The following is a 15,619-nucleotide window of genomic DNA, read 5'->3' on the forward strand; positions in this document are numbered from 1 at the left end:
AGTCAATGGCAAAAGTTAGTGGCAAGTCAGTGACAATCAGTGACACTGTTACGCCTAGAGGTCGTAACAAATGACCTATTGATTCTGCCTGACATAAAGCATTATCATTTTAGCTTTAAATGCGAGTTTTTTTTTCAAGTTTATTCGGTGAAAGGACTTAAATCATGTGACAAAAATCACTGACTGAAGTCAGTGGCAAAAGTTAGTGCCAAATCAGTGACAATTCAGTGACGCTATTAAGTCTAGAGGTCGTAACAAACACCTTGTCAGGGACTATTTGTCAGTGACAACTGAGTGATACCATTGCGCCTAGAGGCCGTAACAAACAACTTATTGATTCTACCTGAGATAACAGATTAGCTTTTTGGCTTTAAACGGGAGACTTTTTTTCAAATTTATACGGTGAAAGGACTGAAATCATGTAAACATCCAGAAATGTTTACAGGAAGGAAGGGCTCTTTCGGTAGGAAGAATGGGCCTGCTTTTTTAGAATATATATATATATATATATATATATATATATATATATATATATATATATATATATATATATATATATATATATATATATATATATATATATATATATATATATATATATATATATATATATATATATATATATATATATATATATATATATATATATATATATATATATATATATATATATATATATATATATATATATATATATATATATATATATAAAAAAATATATATATATATATATATATATATATATATATATATATATATATATATATATATATATATATATATATATATATATATACATATATATATATAACCTTTTTTTATGTTTTTTTTATCTCTTGCGTGATCTATAATTTGTAAATAGCCTACTATACGTTGAATTACGCCTGCAAAGCTATCGCTAATTAGCCACCAATATCTACATAAATGCGTAAAACTATCAAAAAATGCATAAAACTATACCTGCTTACAGATTTCACACAGTGAGCGGCAGTAAGGACCCATCTATCAGCTATTAAGGCTCCCCCACAGAAGTGCATCCGGGTAGTCGTTCCAACTTTTTGAAGTGAAACTTGCCATGGTGCATAGCCTTTAAGGAGTATAGTTTTAGTTACGATATATATATATATATATATATATATATATATATATATATATATATATATATATATATATATATATATATATATATATATATATATATATATATATATATATATATATATATATATATATATATATATATATATATATATTTATATATATATTTATATATAACAGGAGAGAGAGAGAAGAAGAAGAAAAGGACTGCCATCCTAATCCAGTAATTGAGATAACTGTGCACTTGAACGAGGTTTTGACCTTAATCATCTATCCAACTACCTAGGACCAAACAGTATAACCGAACTATCAACCAAATCGAAATGTCAAAATCCATGCAAAGTCGTCATCAATAAATGTAAGTCGTTCTAAATTTACAAGCAAAAGCACCTTAAATCTAGTGAAATATTTCCAAGTAGTACCTTTCATTAGGGCTCATCAGAAGAAATACCACCTGCCTTAACGGGTTTCGAGGCATTACTTTCTTTACCCGGCGCAGTGGAGCCTCTACCAAAAGATCTTTATGGTATCCCTATGTTAGGTAAAACTTGTGAAATACATGCATACAAGTAAAACTATTAAAAAAATACATACAAAATGAGTTTGATTCTTTCCTTAGTGAAATCCCATAGGTCAATGAAAGCAAAGACAATTCTGACCCAAATAAAGACTGGTATGTATGTATGTATGTATAAATTTATTGTCCATCATAAATGTAAAATACAACACTGATGGAGTATAACAGTAGTATCCTTCTTTTGAATTTGCTTGCCCCTCCGTACCAAACAGGTTTTTCTGGTAGTCCTATTCTACAGGGGCATTACACCCTTTCAAAGAGATTTACGTAATTTCTAGTTCAAGGTATATACATGTTTTTTTTTACCATCTTTTGAATTCTACAAGCCTCCTCCGTACCAAACAGGTTTTTCTAGTAGTCCTATTCTACAGGTCATTACACCTTTCACAGAGATTTACGCAATTTCTAGTTCAAGGTATATACATGTCTTTTTTTACCATCTTTTGAATTCTACGACGCCCCCGTACCAAACAGGTTGGGTATAATCAGTTTTGATTCAAGTTTTTCTGACACAATTAACTAAATTTCTATTTCATGATATACAAGTTTTTTTTTTTAGGTTAAATCCATGTCAGAAAAATCGGCGTGTCTTTTTTAGCTGCCAATATATTCAATTATTTTTTGTATATATTCATGTTTCATATTAGATTCTTCAACAGTTTTGAATAGTTTATTCAACTTAACATTACTGACATTTTTTATGAATATTTACATAGAAAATTGATAATTCTAAGCATTTTCTGGTGAATAAAATTTTCTCATTATTATAATAAAAAGAAATTGTCTTGTCATTAAGTTAAGGAAGAAATACTTTCCTTACACTAGAACTAAGGGTACTTATGCACTTAGAAGCCTTTTGTTTTTAGGAGCTAAAACCTATACACAGTTCTCTTACTGGCTGAAATTTACGGTGCGATTTTTATCAAGATCAGTGGGCCTTTTTAGAGATGTTTTTGAAAAAAGTGCTTAGCTTTCGATCGGTAATTTGGGATTAGAATAAAATGTTGATTCTTTTAATTTATTAATTGTTACAAAAGCTTCATTTATATTAAGATCAGTGGCTTTTTTTTAGGGATGTTTTTGAAAATAATTCAAGGCCAGTCTTCATTTAAGGTGTAATTTTTATCAAGATCAGTTGGCCTTTTTAGGGATGATTTTGAAAAAGTGCTTAGCTTTCGATCGGTTATTTGGGGTTATAATAAAATGTTGATTATTTTAATTTATTAATTGTTACAAAAGTTTCGTTTTTAGAGTTTCGGCTACTATTAACCTGATTTGTTCCTTACTTATAGTTCGTTACCACGTACTGCTGGAAAATGTATTTCAGTGATATTTTAGATCATAGTAGCCTAATAGTGCTTTTAGTCTTTAGAAGAAGAACCAAAACAATTTATAATCTATGCTGCTTACCTTAGTTTAAGAGCTGAAAATCATTCTAAAAAATATAAATTTGTAACAATGAGTATTTTATTTTTACAATAAAGTAAAATATAAATGTTTATTTAATTTAAAAAATAAAAAATTTCCAGCTCCCCCTATTTTAACACCAGTTTTTTAATGCAAAAAATAGGCACATATTGCACTCTGTTTAAATCAGAATAATCCGTGGATTCTTAATCTTTATGACCCAAGGACCAAAATGGTCCCATTCCCCCTCCAACTTTTTAGCAGAAAGATAAGCATCTTGCTTGTAAAATTTCGTGGCAAACCCAGTTTTTGTCGAATTAAGATTCAGTTGCTCAAAAAAGTAATTGAAAACCCCTGATTTTGAAATCAAGATGTTTTTGACACTACTTTAGATGCCTAACATAAACAGAATTATTTTCCAAACCCAAAATGAATTTTTTTTTCATGCTAAATTTTTCTCTTTTTTTAAAGATATAAGATACGTGCTATAATGCCCCTCTTGAAAAGAAGGTAAGATGGAGCAAACCTGCATTAATGCGAACCACATGGGCATCTATTATCAAATACACTGGTAGAATTACACATGATCTTGGCCGGCCATTAGCTACGAAACTTTTAATGTCAGGTTCCTCTTACCTCAGTGTTAGCTCCACGCAAATTGGAATGAATTTGAATAGTGAAGGTGCTTCTTCACATAATACCTCAACCTCATCAGATCAAGATAGGAGTGGCACTCCCCTTCAAGCCATACCAGATAATTCTGATATGCAGTCATATATTGTAATTTTATTTATTTTTTTTCCTTTTTTTTCAAAAATATGACAAAATTTTCTCACAAGAATAGATTTGGATGAGTAAAAATTAGAATGTTTTTATAAACTATTTCATTTCATTTAATCAGACAAATTTTTGTTATATAAATTAATGATTATAATGAACTTCTATAAAAAAAAAACCTGACAATTTAAAAAAAACCCACGACAATATAAAATTAAAAAATTAACATTATAATTTAAAACAAAACTCAAAATTTGAAAAAAAAACAAAAAAAAAACGATTTTATCTTTAACATTCTCCAACCATTCTTAAAAATGTATTATTGCGCTAAGCCATTTGCGCGCATCCGCTCCTTATCAGATCTCCCATCGCGAAATATGAATTTTTAATCCGCCCGACATGTATAATTCGAATTTTAAGTGCTCCTTGCAAAGTGGGCTTTTGATAACAGGATGTCTATCTTCGATAAGCAATTAACACAGGAAAAAAGGTTTTTTAATAATTTCTAAATATGTCATCACAGCGATGTCAAGAAACATTATTTGGGGCGAACTCATTTCATTGAAACACTTCAGTGTTTTCGAGAAAGAATTTGAGGCTGTTCTATTTGAACAGTGTTGTGAAGTCCGATACCCCCACCTCGAAAGGGTCCATCCTCCTCCCTCAAAGGAAGTTCCCGGTTCCCAAGGGGTCCTTCCCGGGTGGGGTTGGGGGGGAAGCTGTGGGAGGCGCTACCTCATGCGCTACGAGCCCAAGACGCGCCACAGGGATGTGCCGCGGGCCAGGAAAGCGCCGCAGGATGCGCCGCAGGGATGCGCCGCGGGGATGCGCTGCTTACCAAACCCAATTAAACGTTAAACAAAAACCACGATGATGTAAAATGCACAAATTCAAATAATAACATTAAGCAAAACTCCAATTTTTAAAAAAAAACAAAAAAAACGATATGATCTGTAAAAGTCGAAAAGACCTCTTAAAAATTGATTTTCGCGAAAAGCCTTTTGCGCTAAGCTCCCCAAACCCCTCCCCGGGAGGGGTTTGGGGGAGGGGGCTCTAAAAAGGACCATCCAAAATTTTAATTGCACTTTAATTGTTGATATGGATGGAGAAAAAAAAGTTCTTCTCTCTAACAATCATTTATTTAGCCCAAGTCAACTATATGTAAAATAAAAACTTTTTTTTTCTACAGATTAAATATATAGCACCTCCAGCGACACCATTGAGTGATGAATCAAGTTTATTTACAGAAGAAATTATGTCACCGCCAGCAGAGTTCAAGGATAAATTAACACTAATTCTAGAGACTTTGGAGTGGCAAAGAAAGCTCCTTAACGATTTTTTTTGGGAATTGGCTTGCCGGAAGGACTTAACCATAGATATTAACATGCTCGACGACCCAGAGTGGAAAGATAGTTTTTTGCGTGAACATTTAAGTGATGCTACAATTAAATCTGAACTTAGTCCTCATAACGAACTTTCACCAGAGGACAATACAGACAGGATCAATCAATTGTCCCCAAGCACCCTAGAATACATACAAGGAGATTTCATGCCCCATTCCTTCAATGTGATTGAACAGACTGGGAATAGCTTTATTAATAATTCGCTGTCACCCTTCTCCACCAGTCCACCAAAAAGTCTAGATAGTAGTAGTAAAACAACAGCAGCTCATTTTTCCGGAGACATTTTTAACGATAACTTTACAATTAGTGAATTGAGTCATGAACAAACAGGGACAAGACATGAAAATATTGCTACGTCCCCGGACTCGTCTAATTTTTATTTGTTTGAATCCGCTAGAGGCCATTTGCAAGCGTAAAGGGTAGATTTTAGCGTTCCCAAGGAAAACGCTAACATTATTTTAAATGACCCCGTGAAAGTTCTCCGTAGCTATATCGACAGACTTCGAGCCCTTATTGAGGTTCAGATCCAAAAAATAGGAGGTCGGAAGTAACTCAAAGCAGCATTGAGTCAAAAAGTGTATTTACAATAGGGGACATCCGTAGAACTGCTTTATTTTAATTTTTCGACACGCAGCCAAACATTATAACCTGGTCGAGAAGATTTTTAAGAATACATTTTAAAAATGGTAAGTAAAGTATATTAAGATTTGGATAAATTTGACTATAGGGGGAGAGGGTCCACCATTTTATACATTTAATAAATGGATCTTAATCTCAGTATAATTAAAAAAAACTTTTAAGGGGAGGGCGAGGTAAAAAAAATAAATGAAACTCGTATCTTCCGGAGACAAGATGATTTTAGGGATTCAATTTTGACGCAGGGCATAAATGTTTTAAGTATGCATTTTTAGCAGCAACCCATAAGACATTAAAAAAAGAATCGTAAATGCAAAATGTCGACAGACTTACTTTCACCAGTGGGAAAATTTTTCATAAATTAATTTTTTTGTTTGAGGTTGTATAGTAGCCTGGTTAAATTAAATAAATACCACGTCTTGTGACCGAACAGGAATAGCGGCGTGTTGGTTGAGATGGTCGCCAAGAATACACAGACTGGTTCGCTGGGGGGAAAAACCGAATAAAAAGGAAGTGTTGTACGCAGTGAGGACATAGACGGTAGAAAATTTAATAAATTTAGTATGGATTATTTACCAACCTCTAAAAGATATAAATTCTTATGGTCATTTTTTTACCATCATAGCGATAAATCAGCTCCGTTGTCGAGGTCAAAAATATGGGGAACGTTTCTATTGTCACATGCGCCTTTCTTCATTTAGATCTGAGTAAAAGGTTTCAGACCGCATCGGGACTTGCAAACTTCACGGGAATCAAATACTAGAATTGCCAGTTGAATGCAAAAATGTTCTACAATTTAAAAATTTTCAAAATTCCCTTCTGCAATCGCATTAAGTGTCTTCAGATTGTAAAACAAGACTGGTTGAGGTATCAAACCCATCGTAGCCAAATATTGTCAAGGAACATAAACTATTTGCATGTTCCTACGCACATGCCCTTTACGAAACCAAACCTCAAATTCTATTTGAAGATTTTTCTTTGAATATGGACAAGGAGGGCATTTTGTAAAAGCTTTTGGTTTCCTTAATTAAAAATGGCAATCAAGGCAATTTCACGATTGTGTCATTCCAATTATACAATAACATAATTGGATAAGGAATAGCTGGTGTTGGAAGAGAGGAAGCTTGGCTGGATTTTTAACAATACCCTTGCCCCAAAAAATGTGGGTAAGGACCAAAATCCCCTTATTGACCCCATTTCAACGAAACAAAGTAACTGTCGGGGGTGGGCTCACAATTCACGTCATTTAAAAATTAAACAACAATTTTTTTAACGGTTTTTATCCAAAACTCTAACTCTGATCTGAAGCATGTGCTACCTGTATTGGCAGTTCTTCAAAAAAATGGAAAAGTGGATGATGCACGGGTGATAGACAACCTTACGGGGATAATCACGCCTAAGTCCTCGGAATAATTGCGTGTGTTGGAATTTATGTGGACATTTAGTGAAGCCGGTGTTGAGTACACGAATAAAATTCTCTTTTTAGGTTCATACAGGTTTTCCCTAAATGATTGAGTGAATTAATTCTATTGCAGAAAAACGATGATGGTTGCAATGCTTTCCCTCTTCTCAAACAACAATATCCAACTGATTTATCAGATTGGTAAGAAGTCAAGGACATCTATCTTTTTGATTATCATTTTTCCATGTTAAGCTTCTCCAATGAGACGATTTTCTGTAGTGATTCGTTTTACGACAGTCTTAATGATCGTAGGTGCACCCCTCAGGCATATAGTTTTGCAAAGAGCGTTCGGATAGAGGGAGGACGTTAAAATAGATTTAACTTCTGCAAGCTATATTTATCGAGTGGCATATTAAATTTGCTAGACATTATGTGCAAAAATACAGATAAAATCTACTAGTAATTTAAACTTGATTTGGGTTATTATTTTTCTTAGCCTCATCTAGTGATGGACCTCATACTGAAAATTAGTGGGGGAATAATTGGGCTAATTACCGACATTGATCAGCACCTGTTCATCGAGAGGTCAATGAGGGGGGTTTTGTTTTTCACGGAGACCGTATCTTGGAAACCAATCCAACGGGGGAGAAGACGGGGACAAAATCGAATGCAGTTTTTCTCGATATGAAGTCTCTCTACCCCTCAGCCATGACCCAGTATGCACTACCTTACGACAACTATAAATGTTTCAATGACCCACAGGCTACCCATTTCTCCAGATTTAACAGTGCTGAGGAGACTGGCCGGGTTGGACGTTATTTTGAAATTGACGGAGGTACAGCAGTCGAGCTTCAAGATTAAGTAAAGGATTTTGCTTTCCAATGTATCAATAGAACTGTGACTAAGGAATCTTTGAACCATCAAATTAGGCGTTAAGTCAAGGTGGACAGAGTGAATTGGGCCCCTTAAAAACCAAAAATTATTTCTGAAAGTCTTCTGACAAAAAAAAAAGTTATGAATAATGTATAATTAAAATGGATTTTTAGCAACGTTTTCTACGTAAAAAAGATTAGTTGAAAAATCAGGTGTAGTCAAAAACCCTCTTTGAAAACAGTTGTTGACACTTTTGTTGGCATACGCTCGGCAGCAGTGCCGAAAGCCAGAACATACATTTATAAACTCATTTTGAATTCAACTTTCAGCAAGATGTGTGAGCGCGTTTGCAGTAAGGATCGTTTTAGTGTTTTGCCCGATTGAGAAAAATCTGCTCAAATTATTACTCAACCCAATTACACCTCCTTTACAATAATTTGCCTGGACATGGTACTTTTGAATAGGAAAAAAAGACGCATTGTCTTGACTAGAAATATTGCAGCAGCCATTGGTATATTGGAAATATAAAAAAAACTCAAGATGGAATTATAATACAATGTTGCTAGTGTACGATGGCTTGAAAAGGAGCAAGTATTGGTCTGCTACGGTGACACGAATTCTCTACGGCTCAAATTAAAAACACCGGATCTAACTTATAATTTAGCGCACAGCGAAATTATCATTTCACGGATGGACTCCCCATTTGAGTGTAGTGGTATTAACCGTTAAATAGTAAGCCGTGGGATACCAAATAAGCTTTTATTTTTAAATCATAAATAGTGCGTAATTTTATTTCTCGGAGTATGTTTGTCGGTCTGAAGTTTTACTTTATACAGACACACTACGAGGACATCAAGAAATGTTGCAAAGGAGTACCCACCTACTATCTAGACAAGATTTGCGAACTGAATATTTATAGGAATTGTATTGTTGAAAATGCAAGTTCACGAGCCAAATTGTTGGCAATTCGTTGATTGAACTAGAACAACTTTACTATAAATGTAGAAAAAAAATCCATGAGTACAATTTCTGACAAGGTCTATGTTTTTCAAGAGGGTGTGACCACCCTCCCCCTTGAACACTATTTAACTTCAGACCGGATCGAATGTACTGCCCACAGGGAAAGTCTCGGTTTAAATAAAGTCCTGTAACTAATTTCCTAAAAACACCTTTGGGGGGGGGGCCTCGCGGCCTTTGGGGGGGGGGGGGGCGGGGGCTCGCGGCCCGGGGGGGGGGCGGCCGCCGCCAGCGCGGGGGGCGCACCGTCACCAAAGTTATCTTTTTTTGGACTTAGAGCAGATTTTTTTTTCAAGTGCCATCTCTCTAATTTAATGTTGTTTTCTCTATAAGAAAAAAGAAAAGTGTTTTTTCTCTCTCTGTGTGTACCTATGTAAATGTTGTTGTATTTTATTATAAGTAAATTTAAAAAAGTGTATTTTTTCAAGTGCTCTCTCTCTAATTTAATGTTGTATTTTTTTTCTCTATAAATAAACAAAAAAAAAAGTGTCTTTCATCTGTATACACATTTCAATGTTGTATTTCTTATTATGAATAAATTAAAAAAAGTGTATTTTTTTTTTCAATGTTTCGTTGCTTTTTTTATGTGACTATAAAAAAAGAAAAAATATGATTCTTTATTAGTCTTTGTCTTTGTCTTCTTCTTGAAGAGGAGAGTAGTAGTAGTAGGTAAAAATTATTTAGTCATAAGACAATTAGAGTCTACATATAGTTTTGTCGGGGAACTGTTGAAAGGAACTTGTATCAATTTAAAAAACCATTTAGATCGTTTCTGTGTGGACCTTCAATGTCAGTCAAAACACAGTCTTAACTAAAATAATATAAAATTGTCATAAAATGTTTGCGGAAAAGCCGAAAAAAATCTACAAGTGCTATAATATTTGGCAGGAGTCATACGATAAAATAGAAGCACTTGTTGCTGACATGGGAGCGGCGCGAATACAGTTCATATAGTGACTTAATGTTTTCAACATTATTGAACCAAACTCTTGGCTCATCATTGATGATCTGGCTGAATCTCTTGAACAATGGTCAAAGAAATTGCTACAATTGTTCACTGTTCACTATCATCATGAACGGATTTCCATTACTCTGGTTCTGCACAATCTCTTTCATCAGAGCAAATTTAAGCGTAAACTTTATTTGAACTGTACATAGTAAGTCATCCACAGAGTTGTTCGTGATTCCCGATCGGTAATAACACTCAGTGCATAAATATATCAAGTAGCCTCGGAATTTCTGCTTTCGGTATGAAATCAAACAAGTAATAAACCCCATGACTATATACTATTGTACCTTAATCATACTATACCTGAGGATCCGCGTGCAGTTACATATATTTTTAACAATGAAATTACAGTGTATCTCTCAGTGAACGCTCAAAAAAACTATTAGTCACTATCATGACACTGAAGGAACTACATGAAAATAGACATTTGTTTTCAGTTTTAAGCACTTCAAAACCTCCGCTTAGAAAAGCAATACTCAAAAATGGTATTGACAATGATTTCATTAATCTAATATCTGAAATTTGTTTAAAATTTACAGAGGGTAATGTTCAAGTGCCAGAAGTATTTAGGTAATGGATACTCCAACACTGTTCCGTTGTACCTACAGTTTACTCTAAAAAGAAAGGAAAGAATTTTAAAAAGAAAAAACTTCTTCAGGCGGGTATTAACTTTTTCACACTTTTACTGTCAATAATTGCAGAACTTTTAAACAGTTTTTTCTAGATAGCAAAACACTATAGATTGAATCCAATAGAGCTCGATTTATTACACGTGAAATACTTTGAGGACAATCTGAGTAAATTCCTCGACAATGAAACTATTGATGATGATAAAAAACTGATTTTACTTCAAGATGCACTTCGCCGAGTGGACAAAACCTATCGATCAAAGCCCACTGCTGCTGCTGCTGATCCCAAAAAAGAATCATCTTCTCAAGTATGTGGTTTTGTAACACAATTAAATATGTAGTATTTTTATTATTTTTTTTTTAAAATTGTAATTATAATGCCCAAAAATTTGGTTGAAAAAATAACGCTACTCCTAACCTTTATCTTGGAAAGCGATCAAATTCAGGTTGAAAGAACTGAGAAAAGGATTATATTGCAAGGCAAGAGCTATATTCTACCTGATTTATTAAATGACTAGTTTAAAAATAGTACACGAGTATTATAATTTGACATTAGTATATAAAACTTTATAAATATATTAAACTTCATCAAATGTCTTTTTGGCAATTGATAAATTCTAAAAAAAATTAAATGAACGCGCATCGTCGTCATCAAAATTAAAAGATGAGTTTGAAGAAGAAGAAGAATATATTAAATAAATTTAGGAAAATAATAGCACACAAGTGGTGGCTAGACAAAAGCGAAGACATATCAAGTCATCATCCCCACCAGCTGCAGCCAGTATACAAAAGGTTAGTAGACATTACACAACCTCTTTACGTTCAAAACTGTTGAAGTTCAGAAAAGTGCTTATGACAATATTTGTGAGGCGGGGAGTTTGAGGTTTTCCAAAAATCCTTCGAAATTCTCGGGTGTTTGCATTGATAGTATACAGGACTATCTACAAAATGAGACAAGTTACAATCTGCATAGAGATCCTAGACTTCGTTCCAATCAATATCGGAAAACTAAAGCCTTTTACCAATTGCATATAATGCAAACAGATCTCCTGACTCTAGATGAGCTTCAAAGACGTCACAATACACCGTAAAATTATATTCTACTTACACTCAGTGTTTTAAGTCGCTATGCATATGCACTTCCATTGCGATCAAAGAGAGTTGTTGAAGTTGCTCAGGCCATTGAAAGTATTCTCGAAAAGGATTCATATAAAAAAAATTCAAATTGATCGAAGTTGTTAATTTGTTGATCTTCATGTTGTAAAACTAGTAGAGAAATATAGTACACTGGTTTATCATCGTCAGAGTACTATAACGGCCTCATTGACCGAACAATTGATAAAAGCTAATTGACTTTTAATTTCAAGATATTTTACATTGAAGAATACGCCGGCTTTTATTCATGATCTGGATAAAATCATGTTGATTTATAATCAACGACATCATCACTCATTGTACAACTCTACGCCGATGGAAGTTAATCAGTCTGATCATAATACAACTGACACTTTTATTAAACAATATTCCAATAAATCAAAGGCCAAGAAGATAAAAAATAAAGTCAATGTTGTTGATAATGTTTTAATTAATAGAACAACTAATGTTTTTGAAAAGGAGACTTATTTCTGGGCAAATGAAATTTTTAAAGTGGCAAAAATCCTAGACAATAAGCAAATAACTGCTCAACTGCTTGATACCAAAGGTTTAGAGACTCTTAGCTTCTTTTATGACTTTGAATTTCGAAAAGTGAACTATGATAGGCAAATCTGTCAAATTGAAAATATATTAAAAACGCGGAGTCTCGGAGGTAAGAAATATTTAATTGTTTAATGGCTAGTACACAAATCTTAGTTTGATTTTTTGAGTTGTGTTGAAGATATTGACACTACCCCAGCATTTCTATGTAACTTTCATGTCCAACGTTTCCGATCCTATCTACAATGACTTGAATACGACAAGTGATTTTTGGACAAAACTCTCACCCGCCGTCAAATTTGACAGTGCATATGAAGTGGCTCTTGTAGACTGTATTCTCAAAAATACCTATGACATCCTGAGAAAAGATCGTAAATATGAAATAAAAATTAGACCCTATGATTCGCCTCCACCAACAGGTGATCAAGAACAAATTAAAAAAATCAATTGGATGGATTATCCATATTTTGAATTATCCTACGAGGAGCTCACCTACATGACTGATTTCTTTTGTTCTAAAAATAAGAGGATTTCTCCTCGTAATAAAGAAGCTTTTCATTTCAACTTTTCTAAGGAGGATGACAAGATCTACAGTATTTCACCGGTTACCAATGAAAAGAACATTCTCAATGATAACTTCCAGGACGTTGTTTACTTTAAGCTAATTTTAGTCAATGTTAGAAGTGCTGAAAGTACTAATTTCATATCCGCTGACTACCAACTTGGCTGCTACACAAAAGCTAGCGTTCTTCTCTACGCTTCATTCGCGGAAACACCTCGCGTCGGTAAGTCAACTATCTCACTCCTACGAATTCTCGAACAAAAAAACAGCGAAGAACATGTTCGTCATTACAATAATAGGGCCTTTTTAATATATCCCAATAAGCACTTCCTATATCGAACTCTTTTAGTTAACGCTAAGAACTGAATTATGTGATTCTCTAGCAATTTCAAAATGCTTAGCAGTGATTACATATAATTTTCGACCCATTGTCAACGAGAACGACGGTACAATCACCTAAAAAAAATGAACAATAAAAGAATTCAATTTGTTTGTCCCTATATTGATTGCTCTCTTGATGCTTTGAGTCCCCGTCAAATAGGTAATGGATTGGAGTACTACAAGGGGCGTACTACACTGTCTGGCTCTGGTCTGGTTAGCCCGTTAGCTAGGCTATTTCATTCTGCCCTACCACTTGCCAGAAAATATCTTGTACCTGCTGCATAAACTTTTGCTGCCTCCACACTAAAGGAATCGGGGTCTGGCAAGAATTTAAGAGAGATTTTCAAGGAAAATATTATATCTTCAGCAAGAGCTGTTGGTGAACAATTAAAATCTCAACAAAATGGGTAGGGACTGAAAAGGATGCGTTCGCGTCATTCACGCATCAGTCTCCACCCGGGCAGGAAGCAAAGGACATCAAAAAGGACTTTGAGAAATAAAACAACGAAGGGCAATAAGCAACAGAAGATGAAAAATAAAAAGATTGTTAGATCAAAGAAGGAGTTCTTCTCTTAAGATGACATTTCTACCCCACAGGGAGTTATATCCATCAATCAAGTCCTAATTGAATCAATTCAATACTGACAATTTTGATGTCAGTGTCAAGTTTGTCTACTATAAACAAGTCCACCCTCAACCATCTCTCTCGGACTATATACAATATCAAATATTTTCCAATGAGGACTATTTAATCGATTTGTCGTCAACATTTATTGATTTAAATGTTGTGGTGAAGAAAAAGTCAGATAATACAACTCAAACTGTCGGCGACGGTCTCTCCTATGAAAACTGTATTCTACACAACCTTTTCAAAAAAATTAATGTATTTATTAATGGAACATTGGTGAACACTAGCAATAATTTATCCAACTATGCAGGCTAAATACAATTAATGATGATGACGTAAAATGCGTACAAAGAGTTGAGAAGACAATCATTGAGCTATGAATTTAGAGGATGTGTGGATACTGACGAGGTTTTGTCTTTTGCAGTGACCCAGGAGTATCCTCTCGTAGGAAAATTAAATCACGAAATAATCAATATATCCCAATGGCTTCCCCCCAATTCCAAGATTGAAATAAAGTTACATGTGGCCCAATCGAATTTCATTTTGAGAAAAACACTTCCTGCGGCACCCGATGAGAATGGCATAATAAAATCGGCAATTCTCCACGTCCGAAAACAACAAGTTGTGAGCTCTTATACATTAGCTGTGGAGAAGATAAGAGTCATTGGTAAGAACATTAAAATTTGTTTCCCTCATCCTATCACCACTCACTGTCAAAGTGCCATTGGCTCCCGTAGCTATAGTAATTACGCGATTATCAAGGGAGAAATCCCTTGATAATTGGCTTTGGTCCTTGTGACGGATGGCAGTGACTCTGAATTCGGGACTGAATCCCCAACTAATCTAATTTTGGACGACCTATTTAGAGTCGTGTGCAAAGTAAATGGTATTCCATTATACACTCTATCGTTTGACAAAAAAACACATAGAACTAGGTACGAGTTAACCATGCAATCCCTGGATCATGACACTCAACTATATGAGAATAGATTAACCGATTCAATATTTTCAAAAAATCACGGGGTTCTTGATGTGGATATTTCAGGCATGCAAGATATAACCATAGTATGAACTGGGAATGTATGTTTAGAGTGTACATTTACCAATGCTCTGACTGAGAGTATCACGCTAATATCACTGAGTCAATTTGAAACCTATTGGGAAATGATGCCCGACGGCAGTGTTCTACTAGACCTAGCACCATGAACACAAACCAAATAATCAACGTATTTAGTATGGATCCATACATGTCCCAGTACAAGTCCTATTGCATACCCTCGGACTTCATTGAAAAAATTCCAAGTGTTAACAATACCCTAATCATTGTTAATAGCAGTCCATCGACTTTGAAGACCGGTCATTGGCTATGCATCTTTCAAACAGCAAAGAACATTGAATTTTTTGATCCTCTTGGCCTATCGTATAAATTCTATGCTCCATACATCAGCAACTTTATTGAAAGCAGGGGGAAAACCATTATTCAAAATCAACGAAGAGTACTGTATTTAACGACTAAAACATGTGG

The 15,619-nt window shown here is 34.3% G+C and overlaps 1 protein-coding gene across 1 annotated transcript in view; it reads right to left on the reverse strand.

Annotated features, from left to right (window-relative positions):
* Positions 1-15,619, reverse strand: part of LOC148947918 (trypsin I-P1-like) — a 146,344-nt gene that overhangs the window by 115,691 nt on the left and 15,034 nt on the right. The window contains exon 2 of the mRNA XM_089095554.1: positions 961-1,087. Coding sequence (XP_088951680.1) covers positions 961-1,087 — 127 coding nt within the window. The remainder of the gene's footprint in view (positions 1-960; positions 1,088-15,619) is intronic.

This window comes from Artemia sp. Qi Xiang Cuo, chromosome 10 (genome assembly GCF_049724085.1).
Source record: "Artemia sp. Qi Xiang Cuo chromosome 10, ASM4972408v1, whole genome shotgun sequence".
Lineage (NCBI taxonomy): Eukaryota > Metazoa > Arthropoda > Branchiopoda > Anostraca > Artemiidae > Artemia > Artemia sp. Qi Xiang Cuo.